The sequence below is a fragment of the Aphidius gifuensis genome, linkage group LG5 (genome assembly GCF_014905175.1).
Source record: "Aphidius gifuensis isolate YNYX2018 linkage group LG5, ASM1490517v1, whole genome shotgun sequence".
Lineage (NCBI taxonomy): Eukaryota > Metazoa > Arthropoda > Insecta > Hymenoptera > Braconidae > Aphidius > Aphidius gifuensis.
The window spans coordinates 6,010,629-6,029,016 of record NC_057792.1 but is presented as its reverse complement, the minus strand read 5'-3'; the positions used below and the strand labels follow the sequence as shown (position 1 = coordinate 6,029,016).

Sequence of the window (18,388 nt, the reverse complement as noted above, 5' to 3'; positions counted from 1 at the left end):
TAATATGTTTTCGTTTTTGGGTCGTACGTTTTCATATAAAAACAGCATGTGTTAAAATATCAAGTCTAGAAATCATTGATGATTATCAACGAAATGATCAACCCAATTTTTTATTTATTATTGTTTCTAACAATAAAATCAAATATCTTCATAACATGTAAGTAAAAATATTGTCCTAAATAATATAAATATATTTTTCTGTTCATCTTTATCTTGTCATTAATTTAATTCAACAGGTTCAGAAGATTTTTCACCGTTAAAGAGTTTTTTTAAAGCACCTGTTATCAATGTTCCAAATGTGGATGGAGAAATATATAGATGTTCAATGACTCGTCATGATAATGATGATCCAGATGAAAATAAATGGTCGATAAAAAGTACATACTGGTCAACAAAATTGGAGCATATTGGAGCAAACAATTCATGTTCATTTATAATTAAAAAAACATTTGATAAATGGTATGGAAAATGGATTGTTACTACTTTTTATAAAGATCAAAGTTCAGGTCTTGTTAAACTTCTATATTTAATTGATAAATATGATGTTAAATTAAATCAAACTGTTGTTAAATTAAACTAAAAATTAAATTAAAAAAAATATTACATTTTTATTGAACAATTATTAAAAAATATTTGAAATTAAGAAATTGTTTTTATTCTTTTATTTAATTATAAATTCTATAAATTCCTTTTTTTTTTTTTTTACTAATAAAAATGTTCTAGATCAACATTTATATAATAAACATCCGACTAAAATTTTATCTAAATCATTAAGAAAATAATTAAAAATAGAGATTGAACTTTTGACCGGTTATTGACCTGATATTAAAATTTAAAATAAAATATTTTGTCATATTAATTTACATAAACAATCATGTAAATTATAAATAAAAAAAATAACTTTTCAATAGTAATTAGTTTAATTTTTTGAAGTAAATTTATTTCGATTTATTTACTTGTAATATATTTTTCTTTCTGTTTTATTAATAATCACAAGAAATGATTTATATAAAAACATTTAAATTTTTTTCTAGTGTCATTAACAACAAGATAAATATTTTTTAAATAGATCAATATATTATGATCTATTATTGTGCTTATATTAAAATATATTTTAAGTCATTTCGTTTGGGTATAAAAAGCCAACGCTTTGCGTTATTAAGTTTAGAAGTAATTAAAAAATATTCAAGATGGTCAAGCTATTTTTTCTTGTATTATTATTTTCAATAATAAAATCCAATATATTTATAACATGTAAGTAAAATTTAAAAATAAAATTGATTATTTGTTTTTAGAAATTAATGAAATATATTTTTTTTAAACAGGTCATCTTGTTTCATTGAGTCAAAAAGTAATTGACAAACCAATTATTATCAATGTTCCAAGTGTTAATGGAGAAATATACAGATGTGCAGTAACTCGTTCTGATAATGATGATCCACATGAAGATAAATGGTCAATAAAAAGTACATACTGGTCAACAAAGTTAGAACGTATTGGAGCTAAAAATAATTCTTGTTCATTTAAAATAATAACAGCTCCTGATGGATGGCTTGGAAAATGGATTGTCACCACTTATTATAAAGATAAAACTTCAGGTCTTGTAAACCTTATATATTTAATTCATAAATATGATATTAAATCAAGCGAAAATATTATTCAACTGCATTAAATAATACACTCTACTTATCAAAATTTATTTTCAATTGATTGTTGAAAAAAATAAAATAAATATTAAATTTATAAACAGTTTATAAATTGTTAAAATGTTAAAACTAATAAAATAAAAAACAAATCAAGTGTATTTTATGTTTTTTTATTACTAAAAATTTCCATTTTTTCTTTTATCAATTTATATTATTAATAATTTTTAGCTATGATGTTGTCTTTTTTGCCAAGTCTTACAAGACAATCATCGGATTCACCCTGAAATCAAAAAAATAAAATGAATTAATTACAGTTCAATGAAGCCTGATGATACCTGCTCTTGATATATATTTTTTTATTTCAATTAATTATTAATGAAAAATATTTACCATACGACGAATTGCTCCACAAATGGCATAAGCTTTGTTTGTACCAGACATACGTCCAGTTGTTGGATCAACATCAGCAAGTGTCAATTGAATTGAAGCATGATCCTTGGCATGGATAATTCTATTGCTGCTTGAGCTGAAAAAATAAAAACATAACCTTTAAATGACTGTCAACAATACACTTGACTAATAATAATAATTCACCCACTTTTCAATAATAATTAACAAAAAAATACACAAAATTAATATTATTAATTAATTAAATAATAAATATTAGACAAAAAAAATTAATTATTAATAATTTTAAATAATAAACCACGTGCAAAACTCACCATTTTCTTGGCCAGTAAAGGTCAACAAATTCTCTTGCGTCGTTTTCCATTTTATGTATTTCTATAAAAATAATAATTAAAATATCAATAAAACATTTTATAATAATTTATTATATTTATTATAAATAAATTAATTAATTTATGATTCTTACAATGATTCTCCAACGAGACCAAAAATTAGAAGAGCAAAACTCAAAAGAGGGTAAAAAAAAGAGCAAGACAACCAAGTGCAACCAAGAACGCCAAACGAAAAAAATTCAGAAAATTACAAATATAATTTACAGATGGCGTTTTAATTGAAAAAAAAAAATTCATTCATTTGAACAACGATAATTAATTGTTTTTTTTTTTTTATTAATATTTATGTATATTAATTAACTGTAAATAAAAATAAATACAATAAATAATAAAATATAATGCCTATAAATTGAGATTGCACATTGCACAACTTGATTTATTTATTAATAATCATCAAAATAATTTAATACCACATCAAACAATGAAAAAATTAATTTATAAATATTGGGTGTTTATAAAGAGAGATTAATTTTTTTAATTAATTTCTTAATACCAGAGCAGTACGTTTTTTAAAATAATTTTTGTATCCTTGTCAGTCATCGAGAAAGTAAAAATGATTATTTATCCACTGACAATTAAGCCTTTAATTTTCAATTAAAAATTTTATTATTATATTTAATATATACCTTTTGTTTTGAAAAAAAGAAAATTATATAAATTAAATTATTATTTAATTTTTTTTTTCATAATTTTGTCTCAACTGGTTATTTAATTCTACTGTCTAGCTATAAATTAATTTATTTTCATGTTTAAAAAAAATAAATAAATAAAGCTTAAATAAATTTTATTTATTTATTTTTAAATCATGAAAAATAATCTACTGAAAATTTAAATAATGGCTAATTTTTTTTCATCTTTAAAATCAATTTTTCATTTGGAAAAAAAAAAAAGAAAACTACGTTATTACAACTAAATTGTTTCGATTTTTTTTCAAGTACATTTTTAAATTTTTAAATTACTAAAATTTTAATGTTGTTGTTAAATTTATATTTATTCTTGCAATGTAAATAAATTAACATTTGCAAATTATATTTAAGATGAATAATAAAAAATAAAAAAATTAATTTTTCTCATTAATTATTGCAAAATAATTTTCGATTTGGCAGAATTAAATCGACATCTATTTTAATAAGAAATAATATTACAATTATGTATAATTTATATATCTATATTCATATATTTTAATTGATAAAATTAATTTCAACCTGACTGACTAACGCATTTTTTAAAAATCAACTCAAAAAAAAAAATAAAAATAACATTATGCAAAGTAGAAAGTTTTGGAATTTTTATTATATATTGTTTCGTTTTTCTATTTGAAAAATGTTTTTTGTTTTTCAAATCTTCGAGGAGGACAATTGGACATCAATCATCACTCGGTTTTTTTTTTTTATCAATATTATTTATATTGTTGAATTAAATTCGGTTGAAGAAGGAGAGAGGAAAGATTTAAGAGCAAATTGTATAAACGTAAAATATAAAATAAAAAATATTACCGTTATTTGTGGCCATATACAAAATCAATTAATGATTTTGTTAATTTTTTTTTTTTTAAACTAGAATTATATACAGAATTTTTTTGTATTATGGAAAAAAAAAAAACTACAAATTAATTGTAATTGTTAAATAAACAAAAAAATTATATCAAAATAAATCCCACAAATTTTTTCAGGTCCTCCCCGAAATATCCCTTATCATTAAATGTTTTTTTTTTTTTTTTCTTCAAATTCCTCATTTGTTGTTTATTTAATTTCGACAATTTATTTCTTTTGAAAAATCATCAAACTTATTTTTTTTTCTTCTCATTTATGATATTATTTTGTTTTTATACCATATCGAATATAATTATCAACTATATGTGATTATAAATTAATTAAAGAGCTCTTAACTTTGTATGTGTTTATGTGATTTTTTTTTTCCTTTGTTTTTTTTTTTTTAATTTCTCTTATTAATTTTCATTGAATAATCATAAGTTAATTGCAATTACGATAGCTTTTGTTTATTTTTATATTTTTTATAATAATTTTTAGCTGTTTATTCGATTCAACAATTCAAAGTGGAACCTCAATATTATTATTATTATATATATTTTTTTTTCATGTGAAATTATTAATTATTAATTATTATTATAATTTTTTTTTTATATACTAATACACTTTCTACACGAATTGTATCGTCGAATATTGTAAAACTGTTATTTTTTATCGAAAAAAAAAAAAAAAAAATTAAAAAAATATTGCGATGACAAAGCCAATATATAAAAGAAAAAAAAATGAAAGAAATTAAAAAAAAAAAAAAAAAAAAATATTTTACTCAAAAGCTCGGTGACTAGCGACATTCCCAAATTTTCACAGTCTGATCAACGCTGCCAGTTACCACATAAGGATGATGTTTGTGAAAATCTAAAATTAAAAAAAAATTATAAATAATATATAAAGATTTTAAAATGTAGATTTTTTATAATTAAAGAAAAAAATACTGACCAACAGATGTACAGAAATGTGTATGGGCTTCAAGTGTTTTCATTGAACGTTTATTACGTGTATCCCATACACGAATTGTTTTATCATCAGATACACTGACAATAAATTTACCACCAGGATGAAAAACAATACCACGTACCCAATTATCATGTCCATTAAGTATAAATAAACAAACACCAGCAGTTACATCCCAAACACGTATTGTTTTATCACGTGAACCAGATGCTAAAAATGGTCCTTCATGTGCACCTTTATTATCAGCACCAGCAGCAGCATTTATTGCTGCTCTTGATGTTTCTGGTGCCCATGCAATGCATTCAACAACATGATCATGATCTCGTAATTCAACCTTTTTTTTATAAAACAAAATAGAAATATTAATATAAATAGATGGAAATTATAGAAAGAGTACATTTGTTGCATTTGTCTAGTATAAAATGTAGACTGCAAGATTTTTATTTAAAATAAACTCAATTATTTATTAACGTTGATAAATAAATGCAAAAAAAATCTAATGGAAATTATGTAATTTAATGTAAAGTAAAATTTCGAAGCTGATTAATTTGATTGTAAAATTATAAAATGATAATTTATTTATTTTTTTATTTTGACACGTTATGCACCTTGAAAATTGGAGCAGTCTGTTATAATCTCGTATTTTTTTTTTCACATCACACAACACTGTCGTACATCACCGTAAAACTCTCGAAGAAATATCAAAACAAAAAAAAAAAAAAAGGATAAATTTCATGACTCAATTTAATTTTAATAAAAAAATACTCGGCCAAAAAATATATTTATATTTTTTTCAACTTTTTCATAGCTATCTTCACAATTACCTAGTTTTTTTTTATCAAAAAATAATTGAAAATTTGATTCATAGAATTTTTTTATTTCTTTATCAATCTGTATATTTATTTATGTGTATTGAGTCGATAAAATACAACAAAAACAACAGCTGTCTTTGACATTAATAATCGCGTAAAAATAAATACACGATTTCAGGAAATAAATGGAGACGTTAAAAATCAATACTGTACTCTTTCATTTAAATTTAAATAAATAAATAATAATTGATAAACTTACTTTGGTATCTTTTGTTGCCATATGCCAAATACGAATTGTCTGATCATTTGAACAACTTGCAATAAGTTCACCACATGGACTAATTCTAGCCATTCTAACCCATTCTCTATGTCCAGTTAATGTTTTAACACAATAACCAGTTGATACTTCCCATATTTTTATTGTTTTATCACGTGATGCACTTACAATAAAATCACCTTGTGGTACAAATGCAACAGAATTAACATTATGATCATGTCCATTCATTGTTTTAACACATGCAAATGATTGATGAAAATCCCATAATTTTATTGACATATCAGCACTGCATGATGCCAATAATTTACCAGATAAATCAAATGCAACATCTTGTACACTTTCTGTATGTCCTTTTAGTGTACGTTCAAAATCACCACTTTCAAAATCCCATACCTACAAAAAATTTATCATTTATTAATAAACAATTTTATTTAATCATATATTTATCAATTTACCTTAATTGTTGCATCTTCACTTGCTGATACAATAAGGCTAAATACAGGATGAAAAACAACTCTATTTATTGGTGCTCGATGACCAGCTAATGAATGTTTTTCTGGTGGTCTTGGTATCCATTCAGTTGATGAACGTTTACCACGTGTTGGTGCACCTTCAATAAATTCTTTTTCAGCTTCTGATAATTTTGACTCTAATTCCATTACCTTTAATAATAAATAAAATATAATAATAATTAAAATTTAATTTAATTTTAATTTTACCTTTTTTTGGAGTCTTATAACTGATGTCCATTTTTTTTCCAAAAGACCACCATATTTACGTTCAACTTCACCAGGCATATCAGCCTCTTTTTTAAATGCCTCAAGTGCATCCTGATAACCACTGCTACTAAGATAATCCGCAATCGCCTTATTTCTGTTAAAAAAAAAAACAAAATCATATTTAAAATTATTCAAGATAAAAATAAAAGTAAATTAGTTGGTTTCTTTTTAAACAAAAACATTCTACATGTAATTTTATTTATTATGTATTGAGATTACGATATAGTTATCTACTTTTATTTTTTCAAGCAATGTCACAAGAGTAGTCGACAAGTAACTATATAATAATAAACAAGCATTCAATATGCTAATTAAATTCTAATCCCACACTCGTTAAAAACCATTAAATGTTTATTATTTTATTTTAATAAAAATAATAAAATTAACAAGTAAATAAATTAATTTACACTAAATTTTTATATAATATAAATAGCATTATAAAAGATAAATAAAATTATATTTTTTTTTAATTCTAATTCAAATGTAAACTTAATATATTTATTTATTATTATAATTATTATTTTTAAATACACCTGTTTATCTGCTCTCTCTTTTATATGAGCATTGTTAAAAAACCACAAGAGGCGTGAAGAATAAAAGGTTCTTATTTGTCGTGGGAAAATTGTTGATGAGAATTAAAAAAATAAAAATATTTACATAAAAATAAGTAAAGGGATTAACGACCTCGTAAAGTTCTATAAATTTTTTATTTATCTAAATAATTATTGTAATTGTTTGAATGAATTTTTAATGAAAAAATAAAAAGTCGTGACTGTGTGATGTTGCACATCAAAGTCATTTTAATAATATTTAAAATTTTCAATAAATTGTTTATAATATTTTTATTTATCTCATGAAAAAATTTCGATTGGTTTTAGATTAATAGATAAATATTGAGAGTATTATAAGTAGAGAATAAAAAATATATTGAGAAAGGATTAAGGATGATGATGATTTTGTAGAAAGTAATAATGAAAAAAAAAAAAAAATAATAAAAAATTGAACGAGATTGTTGGGGTGAAAGGCAAGTGTATACCTTTGGGTCACGCTCTTTTGCTATTTTAGCACTTATTTCCTTTACAATCGACGGAAATTTATGAATCTCATATTGTCTTAATAATTTATTACATTGTTATAAGTGCATCATACTATTTTTAATAAAAGAAAAATTTATCTTTAAATTATTACCTAATATTAATTCTATAAAATTCATCTATTAATTTTTTATAAAAAATAGCAAAATAATCAAATATAAATTGTTTATAATCATTAAATTATTTTACGACATAATGACACAATGACGTCATCATTAAAAAACAATTAAAATCAAATTTCGAAATTTCGAAATTTCGAAAATACGATAAAAATAAACAAATAATTTAATAAAATTCATTTGTAATTTTTAGAGTATTATAAAATGATTAAAAAAAATTAATTTATATAAAATAAAATTATAAAAAAAATGCCAAAAGCTATTCATTGATCTTATGCCCTTCGTTGTCGTAACATGTTTCTATCATCGATTTTTATTTCTGCGCTTGCTCATAGAAATAATATTAAAACTACCCCAACGAAAAAAAATCAGACTGGCGCACTAAAGTCATTCAAAAATTGTCATAAACTCTTCAAAAAAAAAAAAAAAAATATATAAAATAATTATCAATGAAACATCTAGAAAAAATGTTGGATCAATTTAATTTTATAATCAAATTAAAAATACTAATTAAAAAAAAAAAATGAAATTATCAAAATAACGTCAAATAAATTATTCGTTTGAATAATTATCATTTTTTTTTTTTTCATAAATAATTAGTCATTAATAATAGTAATAATAAACTTACAACTCCTCCCTCTGCCGTTGTGACAAAACCATTTTCATGATCCTTGTTGTAAAACAACAATTTCCACGATAATATTAATTTTCGTAATTTTTTAAATCTTCAATATCCTCAATAGTAATAGTCAGCAAAAAAAAAAAAAAATTATATTAATTTTTACTCAATTAAATTGAGCAATAGTGAATTAATAAAATGCCAACAATTGGCTTTGATATTTAGTTGACCGCCATCAGATATTTCTGTAATGAAAAATAACAAAAAACAATTACAAAATTATTAATAAAGACCTTGACAATCGTAGTTATTTTTATTATTCAATGGTAAATAAAAATAATAAATTAAAAAAAAAAAAAATATGATGCTTGTATATATGCAAACTTTATAAATCGATAGTTTCGACCACCTTTTTCTTTGCCACCCTCATCAGACACACCACCCCATTTCGTCATCCCCTCAACTCTTGGTTTCCATAAGCCCAATCTACGACTTATTTTTTTTTTCGTTTCTTTGGACTTTTACCGGCTTGAAATTAAATATTTATCATAAACTACCACCCACTAATTCTTCAACCCTTTTTAATCAAATTGATCAATTAACATGACACACAAAATTGAATAAATTTTTTTCAATTTTTAATATATATTTTAAGGTTTTTTTTTTATTATTATTTTTTTTTTTTAACGATAAAATCAATGGTCAGTTGTTGATTAAATTATTGTACACATTGAGTGATGAAAGAAATCAGATTAGTTAATTTGGGTCATGTTAACGACATAAAAATATTTAAGTTTGTTTATGCTGTAGGTTTTCTTGACATTTCAAAATTAATCTATTAAAAAATACTCGATTTTTTGGTTATTAATTTGAGACCTTGAATAAAATAAATATTATCAATTAATTATAAATTTAAAGATGAGTATTAATTTTATTAAACAGGGTGAAAATTTAATTAAATTACTAATGACTTATTTAATTAATTATCATCATTTTTTTTTGCAAAATTTAAAGTTAACAGCTGGATGTCAATACTAATTAATAAAATAATAATAATCTATGTTTTTAATAACAAACAATTGTCAAAATTGTGAAGAAAAAAAATTTTTTATTTAAAAAAAAAATAACATCTGTCAAATGCAAAAATAAATAACAAGACACAAAAAATGTAAATTATTATTAAATACTTTTTTCATTTACCTCACTTGACATAAAAAAAAAAAAAACTCAAATTGCATAAATATTTATTTTTAAAACAAAGTATTAAAGATTGAATATTTATTTATTTATTTTTTTGACTGACGTTTGTTAAAAAAATAAATAAAAATAAATAAAAAGACAGCTTGAATCACTGATACACGACTTTAATAATTGTTATGACAATATTATTAATTAAAAATAATAATTATTTTAAAATATTTAGAGAGACAAGTGTGTACAACTTGAGACGAAAACGAGTTTGTTGTAATTCGCGGACGGCCATTTTGCTCCTGAGCCGTCACGTCGTCTGCTGGTTAAAAAAAAGACAAAAAAAATTATCTACAATTTGCAATATTAATAACTAATTATTAACTTGATATAAATAACATAAAAAATATTAATTAAAATACGCAAATAATAAATTAATCCCCTCTTAATTTTATAATCATTGTCAATGATGTCATTTTGTCGTTTGTACTCACGTTTATTTATTTTTTTTTCCAATTTTTTTTTTTCTTTGGTAGAAAAATTTCTACTAACAACAGTTAGGATGTTACTTCCTGGTGACAACTTGTATTAATTTTAATATATTGTTTTTATTTATCCACTTTATGTAATATTTTTTTAATTAATAACAAATACACCCCTGATAAACTATTTTGCACAAAAAAAAATAATATCAAGATGCAAAAATTTTTTTCACACACTCCAACTTTATGATTCACATCAACGATTGTGACTGATTAATTTTTATTTTTAATCATAGGTGGCAGTATTTTAACGCATGCGTTCTGTATTTTACAATTTCTCTTTTTTTTTTTTCTTTTTTTATTTATTTGTTTATTATTATTGCTAATATTGTTATTGTTTTTTTATAACTCCAAAATTTGATGGCGGCATGAGAGATTTTTTTTTTCGACGAGTTTTTTTTTTCTACACCACACAAATATTGTTTTTTGTTTAATTTTTTTTTACCACTTTGTACAGACTGTTGAGTAATATTTTTATTTGTTAATAAATAATTAATAGTTGATTATAAAATTATTATTTAAATAATAATAATTTATTCTATATTTTTACTATTTTTTTTAGTTTTGATATTTTAAATATTTACATGGCTTTTCCACAACCAAATTCAAGAGGTAATTTTTATATATTTTTAAATTAAATTGTTGTTATTAAGGTAATGTTTAATTAATATATTATTTATAGAATTACAAAATAGAAAAATATTAGAAGAATTGCAATTGAAAAAGCAGATGCTACTTAAACAGGGGGTTGCACCCTCATTTGGTACACCAATAAATCCAGCATCAACACCATCAGCATCAACTTTGGTAAATAAACATTAAATTAATTTTTAATATAAAACAATGAATATATATTTATATAAATTTATTCAACAGCCAACAACTCCAACAAATGATGGTGTTTCAATGACACCAGTTCAACGTAATGCACTAAATAATGCACATGCAGCCTCATTTGGTTTTTTTGTAACTCAAGATTCATCATTTGGAAATTTAATACTTCCTGTTTTGCCACGTTTTGATACAAAATAAATTCTCTTAATTTAAATAAACAATATTAAAATAATAATAATAGTATAGGTATAATATTAAAAAATAATAATTAAAATGGCAAGTTTAAGAATGAAAGATTTAGAACAATATCTTCAACAATTAGATATATTTGAAAAGCCAAAAGTTATGCTTGAACAGTATCCAACATCAGCACATATTGCTTCACATTTATTATACACAGCACAATCACAATTTAATGATATTGAAAATTGTTCAATTGCTGATTTAGGTGCTGGATGTGGTGTATTATCACTTGGTGCAAAAATGTTAAATGCAAGTTATGTTGTTGCTTTTGAAATTGATCCTGATGCTGTTGATATATTAAAAACAAATTGTGATGATATTGAATTATTTGTTGATATTGTACAATGTGATATTCTACAAACTTTACCAGGTAAAAAAAAACTCTTATCATTTATTCATTTACATTTTATGTATATTTATAAAAATTATTTATTACAGATAAATTTGAAAAAATGTTTGACACTGTTATTATGAATCCACCATTTGGTACAAAAAAAAATGCTGGTATTGATATTAAATTTCTTGAAATAGCAACAAAATTAGCTAAAAAAACAGTATATAGTCTTCATAAAACATCAACAAGAAATTATGTATTAAAAAAAGCTCAAGAATTTGGTTTTAATGGTAAAGTTATTGCTGAATTACGTTATGATCTTCCCCAAGTTTATAAATTTCATAAAAAATCATCAGTTGATATTCAAGTTGATTTTATAAGATTTTCATTTGATAATTAAATTATTATTATTCAAATTTAATTCCTTGTGCAAGTGGAAGTTGATCACCATAATTAATTGTTATTGTTGATCTTCTCATATAATTTTTCCATGAATCACTGCCACTTTCACGACCACCACCAGTTGTTTTTTCACCACCAAATGCTCCACCAATTTCAGCACCACTTGTGCCAATATTAACATTAACAATTCCACAATCTGAACCATGAGGTCCAATCCACTATATAAATTAATTACATTAATTATTTAAGCTTTTTTTTTTTTCGTTTTCTATTTAATTTATATCAAATTACCTTAAATATATTTGATAAATTTTTAGTAAATAATGAACTACTTAAACCCTGTTCAACAATATTATTTTTTATAATTGCATCATCAATTGTATCATATTCAAAAATATAAACAATTGGTGCAAATGTTTCATTTTTAACAACTTTATTATCTATACTTAAATTTGTTATTATTGTTGGTTCAACATAATAACCAGGACGATTAATTTTTTTACCACCAAATTCAATTGTTCCACCATTTTCAACTGCATTTTTCACTGTTGCCTATAAAAAATAAATATAATTTTGTTTTCCTTACAATTAAATTAAATATTTAGCTATATTAATTAATTTTTTAAAAATGTAAATTAAAAAAAAAAAACATTGTCAAATAAAAATATATATATTATAAATAAAATTATTGTAAATTTTTTTTTTTACCTCATAAGCATCAACTGCTTGTTGATTATGAAGTGGTCCATAAAGTGTTTTTTCATCTAATGGATCACCAATTCTTTCAAGTATACTTTTAAATGAAATTTTTAGCTTTTTTAGAAATTCATTTTTTATATTTTTATGAATAATAAGACGTCTTGTTGTTGTACATCTTTGTCCAGCTGTTCCAATACATGAAAATACAGCAGCACGTATTGACATTTCTAAATCAGCATCATTTGCAACTTGATAAATAAAAAAAACAATAAAAATATTTAGCTACACCATTGTATCTTGTATTATTTCATATAATTTTATTTACCAATTAGTGCATTGTTACCACCAAGTTCAAGTAACAATTTACCAAATCTATTTTGTACTTTTAATCCAACTTGATGTCCAACTTTGGTACTTCCAGTAAATGAAACAAGTGATACACTAAAAAAATAATCAAAAAATATAAACATAAACTAGAAAGAAAAAAAAATAATAGAGTTAATAAATCAACAAACTTTTTATTATCAACAAGTGTATCACCAATATCACCACCACCAGTAACAAGTGATGCAACTGAACCAGATATACCATTTTTTTCAAGAACATTTGATATTATTTTCGTTGTTGCTATTGATACAAGTGGTGTTGTTGGTGAACCTTTCCATACAACAGTATTACCACATACCATTGCAATTGCACTATTCCATCCATAAACCTTTTTCATATATAAAAAAAAAAACAAATTAACATATAACAATTAAATGATAACACAATATAAATAAATACTTGCAGCAACTGGAAAATTAAATGCAGATATAACACCAACAACACCAATTGGATTCCATTTTTCTAATAATACATGATTTAGCCTTTCAGATGGATAAATATAACCAGGTAACATTCTTGATAAACCAACAGCATAATCACAAATGTCAATGTATTCTTGAACCTCACCAATACCTTCTTGTAGTATTTTACCCATTTCAAGTGATACTAGCTTACCAAGTGGAATTAAATTTTGCCTTAATTCATTACCAATTTGACGTACAATTTCACCACGTGCTGGTGCTGGTATTGATGACCATTCAATCCATGATTTATTTGAATTATTTATTACATTTATTGTTTCATTTTTTGTTGTTTCATAAACACTTGCTATTATTTCTCCAGTTGATGGTGATATTGAATCAATGATCTTTAATTTCATCAAATTAATTGTTCAATAATATTGTTTGTTTATTATTATGTTTGTTTTCATATTCTTACCTTGCCTGAGCCACTCCATTTACCATCATAAACACCAGGATTAACAGATTCAATTCCTAGATCTTTTAAAAATCCATATTTTGAATTTGTCAATAAATTTCTTGATATTATATGGGAATTTTTAACTGAGAAATTTAATAATTGACGTGACATTTTGATTTGAAAATATTACTTATACAGCAAGTCTTATTAACTCTTGCTTTAGCATGTTTTTTATCTTATCAATTTTATTCACTGGGTTCAACGAGTCATCATAAAAGTAAAAAAAAAAACAATTGATAATAAAAAAAGCACTGAAACACGTACCTATTTATGTTTGTTTTTAAAATTTTTAATATTAAAAAAATTGTTATAAACATACTTGTTAAAAAAAGATTATTTTATGAAAAAAAAAAGGTAACAATTAATGTGATACATATATGATTTGATGGAGAATAATAACATTATAATGGATAGAAAAAAAAAATAAATTCACAAACGTACATGATTGTAATAATTAATTATGAATATTTTAATTTCGTTCAACTGGACTGCATATTTGATAGCATCGTAAATCCGAAAAAAAACGTAGTACTGATCTGGTAAATGTTGGTTGATCCTGAAAAAAAAAAATAATAATATTATATTATATATTGAAAAAAATATTATTATTATTTTGGCTTACCGTTGATTTATCAAAATTTTCAAGTAATGTATTACGTTGAACGTCATCAAGTCCCTCAGTACCAGCCAAAAATTTTGGTAAAAAATAAGTAAAAAACCATGTAAAATTATCAAATGATAAATTATGAATAGCATCAGCAATTTCATCAGCCAATAAATTATGTGATCTTTGTTGTAAAACAGTAAACAAAGCCATAATAAATCTTTCCAATAGATGATTTTTAAAAAAATTTTTACGATATAATCTCCATTTTTTATTAATATCTTCAAGTGATTTTAAACTTTTTTGAAATATATTAACGTCTGTTTGTAATAATGCTTGTCCAAATATTTCAAGTATTGCTATTAGCTCATGATTATTTTTCATTTGTTCATCATTATTATTATCTTGTTGTTGCTGTTGTTGTATCATTAATACAGTTGTATCATTAAAATATTGCCAACGATGAGAAAATATATTATAAAATAATTTTAACAACACAAGTATTGTATCATGATGTAAATTAGTATCAACAGATACATTTGGCCATACATGAACAAGACATAAATTAATAATTGATGGTAAAAATGTTTTAAATGAATTACTTGGTGATGATATAACAAGTATTAATATTTCTAAAAATTGATCTAATGCTGGTCCTGAATTAATATTTTCACTTGTATAAATATGTAACATTTTTTGTACTGAATTTTTAATAAATTCACTACCCAATTGTTGTTGTAGTACCAAAAATATTGAATGAAGAAAATTCATTAATATTTCACTTGTATTATTATGTATAAATTGTGGAAGAATTTCAAGTATTCTATTAATTGTTGTTAAAAAACATTGATGTAATAATCTCTTAATATTTGTTGATGATGATGAACAATCATTAATAATTTGTATTAATGGATTAATTGTTGTTTGAATAATAATATCATTTGGTATTTGTTGTCCAATACAACCAATTGGTTCAACAATTTTATTAATCATTATTTCCATTAGTTTAAATCTCATTTCATCATCACCATTTGTTAATACAATACAATTAATTAAACATCTTCTTAATATTTTTTCAGTATCATTATTTAAATATGGATAATTACTCATACATATTAAACCTTTAAATGAATCACAATTCCATAAATTTGGACGTAATACTGATGTTATTGTTTGTAATAAATGTGCTGATGAATGTACAATATTATCTGGTATATTATCAGCTCTTGTTGGTACTAGGGATGATAAACAAATATCAATTGTACGTTGATAAAATGTAATTTTATCATTTTCATTATTTTTATTAACAATATAATGACACCATGCTTTTAATGATGCTAATAATTGTGAATTAATTTCAATTAAATCACCAATAATAATTGATGGTTGTATTGTTGTATGATAAATATTATTATCACGTAAATATTCACATATATCAATTGTTTTAATTATTAATTCATCAATATTATTAAATATTGGTTCATCATTTATTGATTGACAACCATTTGTAAAATTTATATATATACGTCCAAGTGCTTGTGTTATTGTTGCAAAATCACGTAAATGTGAATGTACATTATTACCATCATTATTATTTAATATTAATGTACCTTGATTTGTTGTTAATGCATTACCAATATCAATTAATATTTTTAAATCATATAACCATGATTGATATAATATATTAAATATTATTACTGGTTCATTCTCAGCAACAATTGCAATACTTTCAATATTTAAACGTATATATTTTTGCCATTCTGTTTCATTATTATCATCCATTATTTCAGTATCAAGTAAATTTAATAAATTATTATTTTTAAATAATATTTTTTCAATTAATTTTTTAATAAATTCAATTGATACTGTTGTATAACTTTTATCATTATTTTCAAATAATGTATTCCATATTTCTACACAATTTAAATATGATGATACTGTTTTACAATTATTAAATGTATGATAATATAATGATTCAAAAAATAATCTTGATTGAAATTTATTATTATTTTCTATTTTTTTAAATTGATTTTTTATAAATAATTGTAAATATTCAGTTGTTTTATCAATATAACGTTCATCAATTGTATCAATTTTTTCCATTAATTGAAATAATTTTATTCCATTATTAAATATATATAATAAATAATTATCATCAATATTTTTTGAACATGGACGATATAATAATTCATTTATTGTTGTCATAGCTTGTATAGCCATTTCAATTTTTTTTTCATTCATTGTATCATCATATTTTGCACATGTAAATATACCATCTAATAAATTATTATTAATATTTGTTGTTGGTACTATCCAACTAAATAAATGTCCAAGTACTTCAAGTATTGATATACATATTTCATTATTATTATCATTATTATTAATAATACCATTATTAGAATTTGTTTGATAACTTGTTGGTGATGGTGGTGGTGTAACTGTACCAGAACGATCATTTAATTTTATTGTATCACATAATAATCCAGTTAATGCATCAAGTGTTATTGATATTTGTGAATTTAATAATTTATTTAATTCAATTTTTCTACGTATTGTAACGTCTTCTCTTGGTGTACCCAACTCTTCAGATGCTGTACGAAGATATATTAAACCAAGTTGTCTTGTTTGTTTGTGATTTAATAACTGTAATTATTAATATTTATTATCATTATTTGAATTATCAATTAATATGGTTATTTGTTATTTTTTATAGCTCAACTAACCTGGAGTATATTTGAAAAAAAATCAGGATAAAATTGTGGCCAGTCATGTTTAGCAATATCAACAACTAATTTAACAACTTTATTTCTAACAAATGGTGGTATATTTTGTTCAAGTGATAGTGTATAAAGTGTTGAACGTATTAGAGCTTGATCTTCCCACCAAAGTATTGGCCATCTTTTGCTAATTGTTGTCTAAAAAAATTAATTTTGCATAAAGTTTTTTGTGTTGTCTAGGTATTTAGATGTGGATTTATATATTATACTTACTTCAAGTGCTGATAGAGAAAACATACTGACATAGTGATTACGTGTTGATGATAAAAAATGTAAACATGGTTTCCATGAATTTATTTGTGATGTAAATTCATGAAGACTTTGTTCAATTGAACGTATACGTTCATTTGTTGCACCAGATGAAAAAAATTCATTCATCATTTGTTCAAGTCTTTGAAGGGCTACTGTATCTTCATCCTGAAATTTAAAAAAAAAACAAACAATTTATCTTTTTGTTGAATTTAGAAAAATATTCTGTCATTTTGTTTGTAGATTTAATTAAAAATTATTAAAATTATTTTTATTATCATTATAATCATATTGATAAACATAAATAATTGTATTTATTTGTTTATAAATAATGGAGGTTAATAACTCTTACCATTGTCGAAATTTTTCTATTTTTTTTTTTTTTACAATTTCGATTTTTCGTTTAAATAATTTGTTTATTTATTTAATTGTTGTAAATTGAGTAATTAAAATTAAATCATTTTATTTATTGCTTTAAAATATAAAATAAGATATTAAATATATTTATTTTTTCACAATCTTTGAAGTAGCTGTCAAATGCAAGAGAAAAAAAAACAAAAAAAA

General features: G+C 22.6%; 6 protein-coding genes across 9 annotated transcripts; 2 read left to right on the top strand and 4 right to left on the bottom strand.

Moving 5' to 3' along the window:
* Positions 1 to 1,800: 1,800 nt before the first annotated feature.
* Positions 1,801 to 2,625, bottom strand: LOC122857366 (40S ribosomal protein S21-like). The gene is made up of 4 exons (XM_044159493.1): positions 2,521 to 2,625; positions 2,369 to 2,429; positions 2,037 to 2,172; positions 1,801 to 1,926 (listed from the first exon to the last, which is right to left on the bottom strand). Exons 2-4 carry the CDS (start codon positions 2,416 to 2,418, stop codon positions 1,861 to 1,863), a joined length of 252 nt encoding a protein of 83 aa, XP_044015428.1. The 5' UTR covers positions 2,419 to 2,429; positions 2,521 to 2,625; the 3' UTR covers positions 1,801 to 1,860.
* A 1,169-nt stretch (positions 2,626 to 3,794) lies between these two features.
* LOC122857307 (lissencephaly-1 homolog) lies at positions 3,795 to 10,587 on the bottom strand. 3 transcript variants are annotated; one of them, XM_044159413.1, is made up of 7 exons: positions 10,327 to 10,587; positions 8,654 to 8,889; positions 6,753 to 6,906; positions 6,489 to 6,695; positions 6,016 to 6,426; positions 4,930 to 5,278; positions 3,795 to 4,848 (listed from the first exon to the last, which is right to left on the bottom strand). In XM_044159413.1, the coding sequence occupies exons 2-7, from the start codon at positions 8,689 to 8,691 to the stop codon at positions 4,775 to 4,777; spliced, it is 1,233 nt and encodes a 410-aa protein (XP_044015348.1). In that variant the 5' UTR covers positions 8,692 to 8,889; positions 10,327 to 10,587; the 3' UTR covers positions 3,795 to 4,774. The 3 variants fall into 3 exon arrangements, with proteins under 3 accessions (XP_044015348.1, XP_044015349.1, XP_044015350.1); XM_044159414.1 differs by lacking the exon at positions 10,327 to 10,587 and adding an exon at positions 9,845 to 10,316; XM_044159415.1 differs by lacking the exon at positions 10,327 to 10,587 and adding an exon at positions 9,054 to 9,371.
* A 121-nt stretch (positions 10,588 to 10,708) lies between these two features.
* On the top strand, positions 10,709 to 11,406 carry LOC122857359 (SOSS complex subunit C homolog). 2 transcript variants are annotated; one of them, XM_044159484.1, is made up of 4 exons: positions 10,709 to 10,834; positions 10,937 to 10,986; positions 11,057 to 11,181; positions 11,251 to 11,406. In XM_044159484.1, exons 2-4 carry the CDS (start codon positions 10,959 to 10,961, stop codon positions 11,404 to 11,406), a joined length of 309 nt encoding a protein of 102 aa, XP_044015419.1. In that variant the 5' UTR covers positions 10,709 to 10,834; positions 10,937 to 10,958. The 2 variants fall into 2 exon arrangements, with proteins under 2 accessions (XP_044015419.1, XP_044015418.1); XM_044159483.1 differs by having other exon boundaries at positions 10,710 to 10,839.
* A 75-nt stretch (positions 11,407 to 11,481) lies between these two features.
* LOC122857343 (rRNA N6-adenosine-methyltransferase METTL5) lies at positions 11,482 to 12,185 on the top strand. Its single transcript, XM_044159465.1, has 2 exons — positions 11,482 to 11,821; positions 11,890 to 12,185. The coding sequence occupies exons 1-2, from the start codon at positions 11,482 to 11,484 to the stop codon at positions 12,183 to 12,185; spliced, it is 636 nt and encodes a 211-aa protein (XP_044015400.1).
* Positions 12,186 to 12,192: 7 nt separating this feature from the next.
* On the bottom strand, positions 12,193 to 14,386 carry LOC122857298 (putative aldehyde dehydrogenase family 7 member A1 homolog). Its single transcript, XM_044159401.1, has 7 exons — positions 14,153 to 14,386; positions 13,677 to 14,081; positions 13,402 to 13,601; positions 13,212 to 13,327; positions 12,896 to 13,134; positions 12,479 to 12,739; positions 12,193 to 12,405 (listed from the first exon to the last, which is right to left on the bottom strand). The coding sequence occupies exons 1-7, from the start codon at positions 14,303 to 14,305 to the stop codon at positions 12,193 to 12,195; spliced, it is 1,587 nt and encodes a 528-aa protein (XP_044015336.1). The 5' UTR covers positions 14,306 to 14,386.
* Positions 14,362 to 18,386, bottom strand: LOC122857274 (exportin-6-like). The gene is made up of 5 exons (XM_044159361.1): positions 18,177 to 18,386; positions 17,789 to 17,992; positions 17,522 to 17,713; positions 14,817 to 17,441; positions 14,362 to 14,750 (listed from the first exon to the last, which is right to left on the bottom strand). Exons 1-5 carry the CDS (start codon positions 18,177 to 18,179, stop codon positions 14,664 to 14,666), a joined length of 3,111 nt encoding a protein of 1,036 aa, XP_044015296.1. The 5' UTR covers positions 18,180 to 18,386; the 3' UTR covers positions 14,362 to 14,663.
* Between the last annotated feature and the right edge of the window lie 2 nt (positions 18,387 to 18,388).

Excerpts from the sequence above, each read along its gene's own strand:
- LOC122857343 (XM_044159465.1), top strand. The coding sequence starts at position 11,482 with ATGGCAAGTTTAAGAATGAAAGATTTAGAACAATATCTTCAACAATTA. Across the intron at positions 11,822-11,889 it reads TATTCTACAAACTTTACCAG|ATAAATTTGAAAAAATGTTT; the intron begins GTAAAAAAAAAC and ends TATTTATTACAG.
- LOC122857359 (XM_044159484.1), top strand. The coding sequence starts at position 10,959 with ATGGCTTTTCCACAACCAAATTCAAGAG. Across the intron at positions 10,987-11,056 it reads TCCACAACCAAATTCAAGAG|AATTACAAAATAGAAAAATA; the intron begins GTAATTTTTATA and ends TATTATTTATAG. Across the intron at positions 11,182-11,250 it reads CACCATCAGCATCAACTTTG|CCAACAACTCCAACAAATGA; the intron begins GTAAATAAACAT and ends TTTATTCAACAG.
- LOC122857274 (XM_044159361.1), bottom strand. Across the intron at positions 17,442-17,521 it reads TTTTTTCAAATATACTCCAG|TTATTAAATCACAAACAAAC; the intron begins GTTAGTTGAGCT and ends TAATAATTACAG. Across the intron at positions 14,751-14,816 it reads AAAATTTTGATAAATCAACG|GATCAACCAACATTTACCAG; the intron begins GTAAGCCAAAAT and ends TTTTTTTTTCAG.
- LOC122857366 (XM_044159493.1), bottom strand. The coding sequence starts at position 2,418 with ATGGAAAACGACGCAAGAGAATTTGTTGACCTTTACTGGCCAAGAAAA. Across the intron at positions 2,173-2,368 it reads CTTTACTGGCCAAGAAAATG|CTCAAGCAGCAATAGAATTA; the intron begins GTGAGTTTTGCA and ends TTATTTTTTCAG. Across the intron at positions 1,927-2,036 it reads GTGGAGCAATTCGTCGTATG|GGTGAATCCGATGATTGTCT; the intron begins GTAAATATTTTT and ends TTTTGATTTCAG.
- LOC122857307 (XM_044159413.1), bottom strand. The coding sequence starts at position 8,691 with ATGAAAATGGTTTTGTCACAACGGCAGAGGGAGGAGTT. Across the intron at positions 6,427-6,488 it reads GTGAAGATGCAACAATTAAG|GTATGGGATTTTGAAAGTGG; the intron begins GTAAATTGATAA and ends AATTTTTTGTAG. Across the intron at positions 4,849-4,929 it reads ACATTTCTGTACATCTGTTG|ATTTTCACAAACATCATCCT; the intron begins GTCAGTATTTTT and ends TTTTAATTTTAG.
- LOC122857298 (XM_044159401.1), bottom strand. The coding sequence starts at position 14,305 with ATGTCACGTCAATTATTAAATTTCTCAGTTAAAAATTCCCATATAATA. Across the intron at positions 14,082-14,152 it reads AATGGAGTGGCTCAGGCAAG|ATCATTGATTCAATATCACC; the intron begins GTAAGAATATGA and ends ATGAAATTAAAG. Across the intron at positions 12,406-12,478 it reads ATTTATCAAATATATTTAAG|TGGATTGGACCTCATGGTTC; the intron begins GTAATTTGATAT and ends TAATTTATATAG.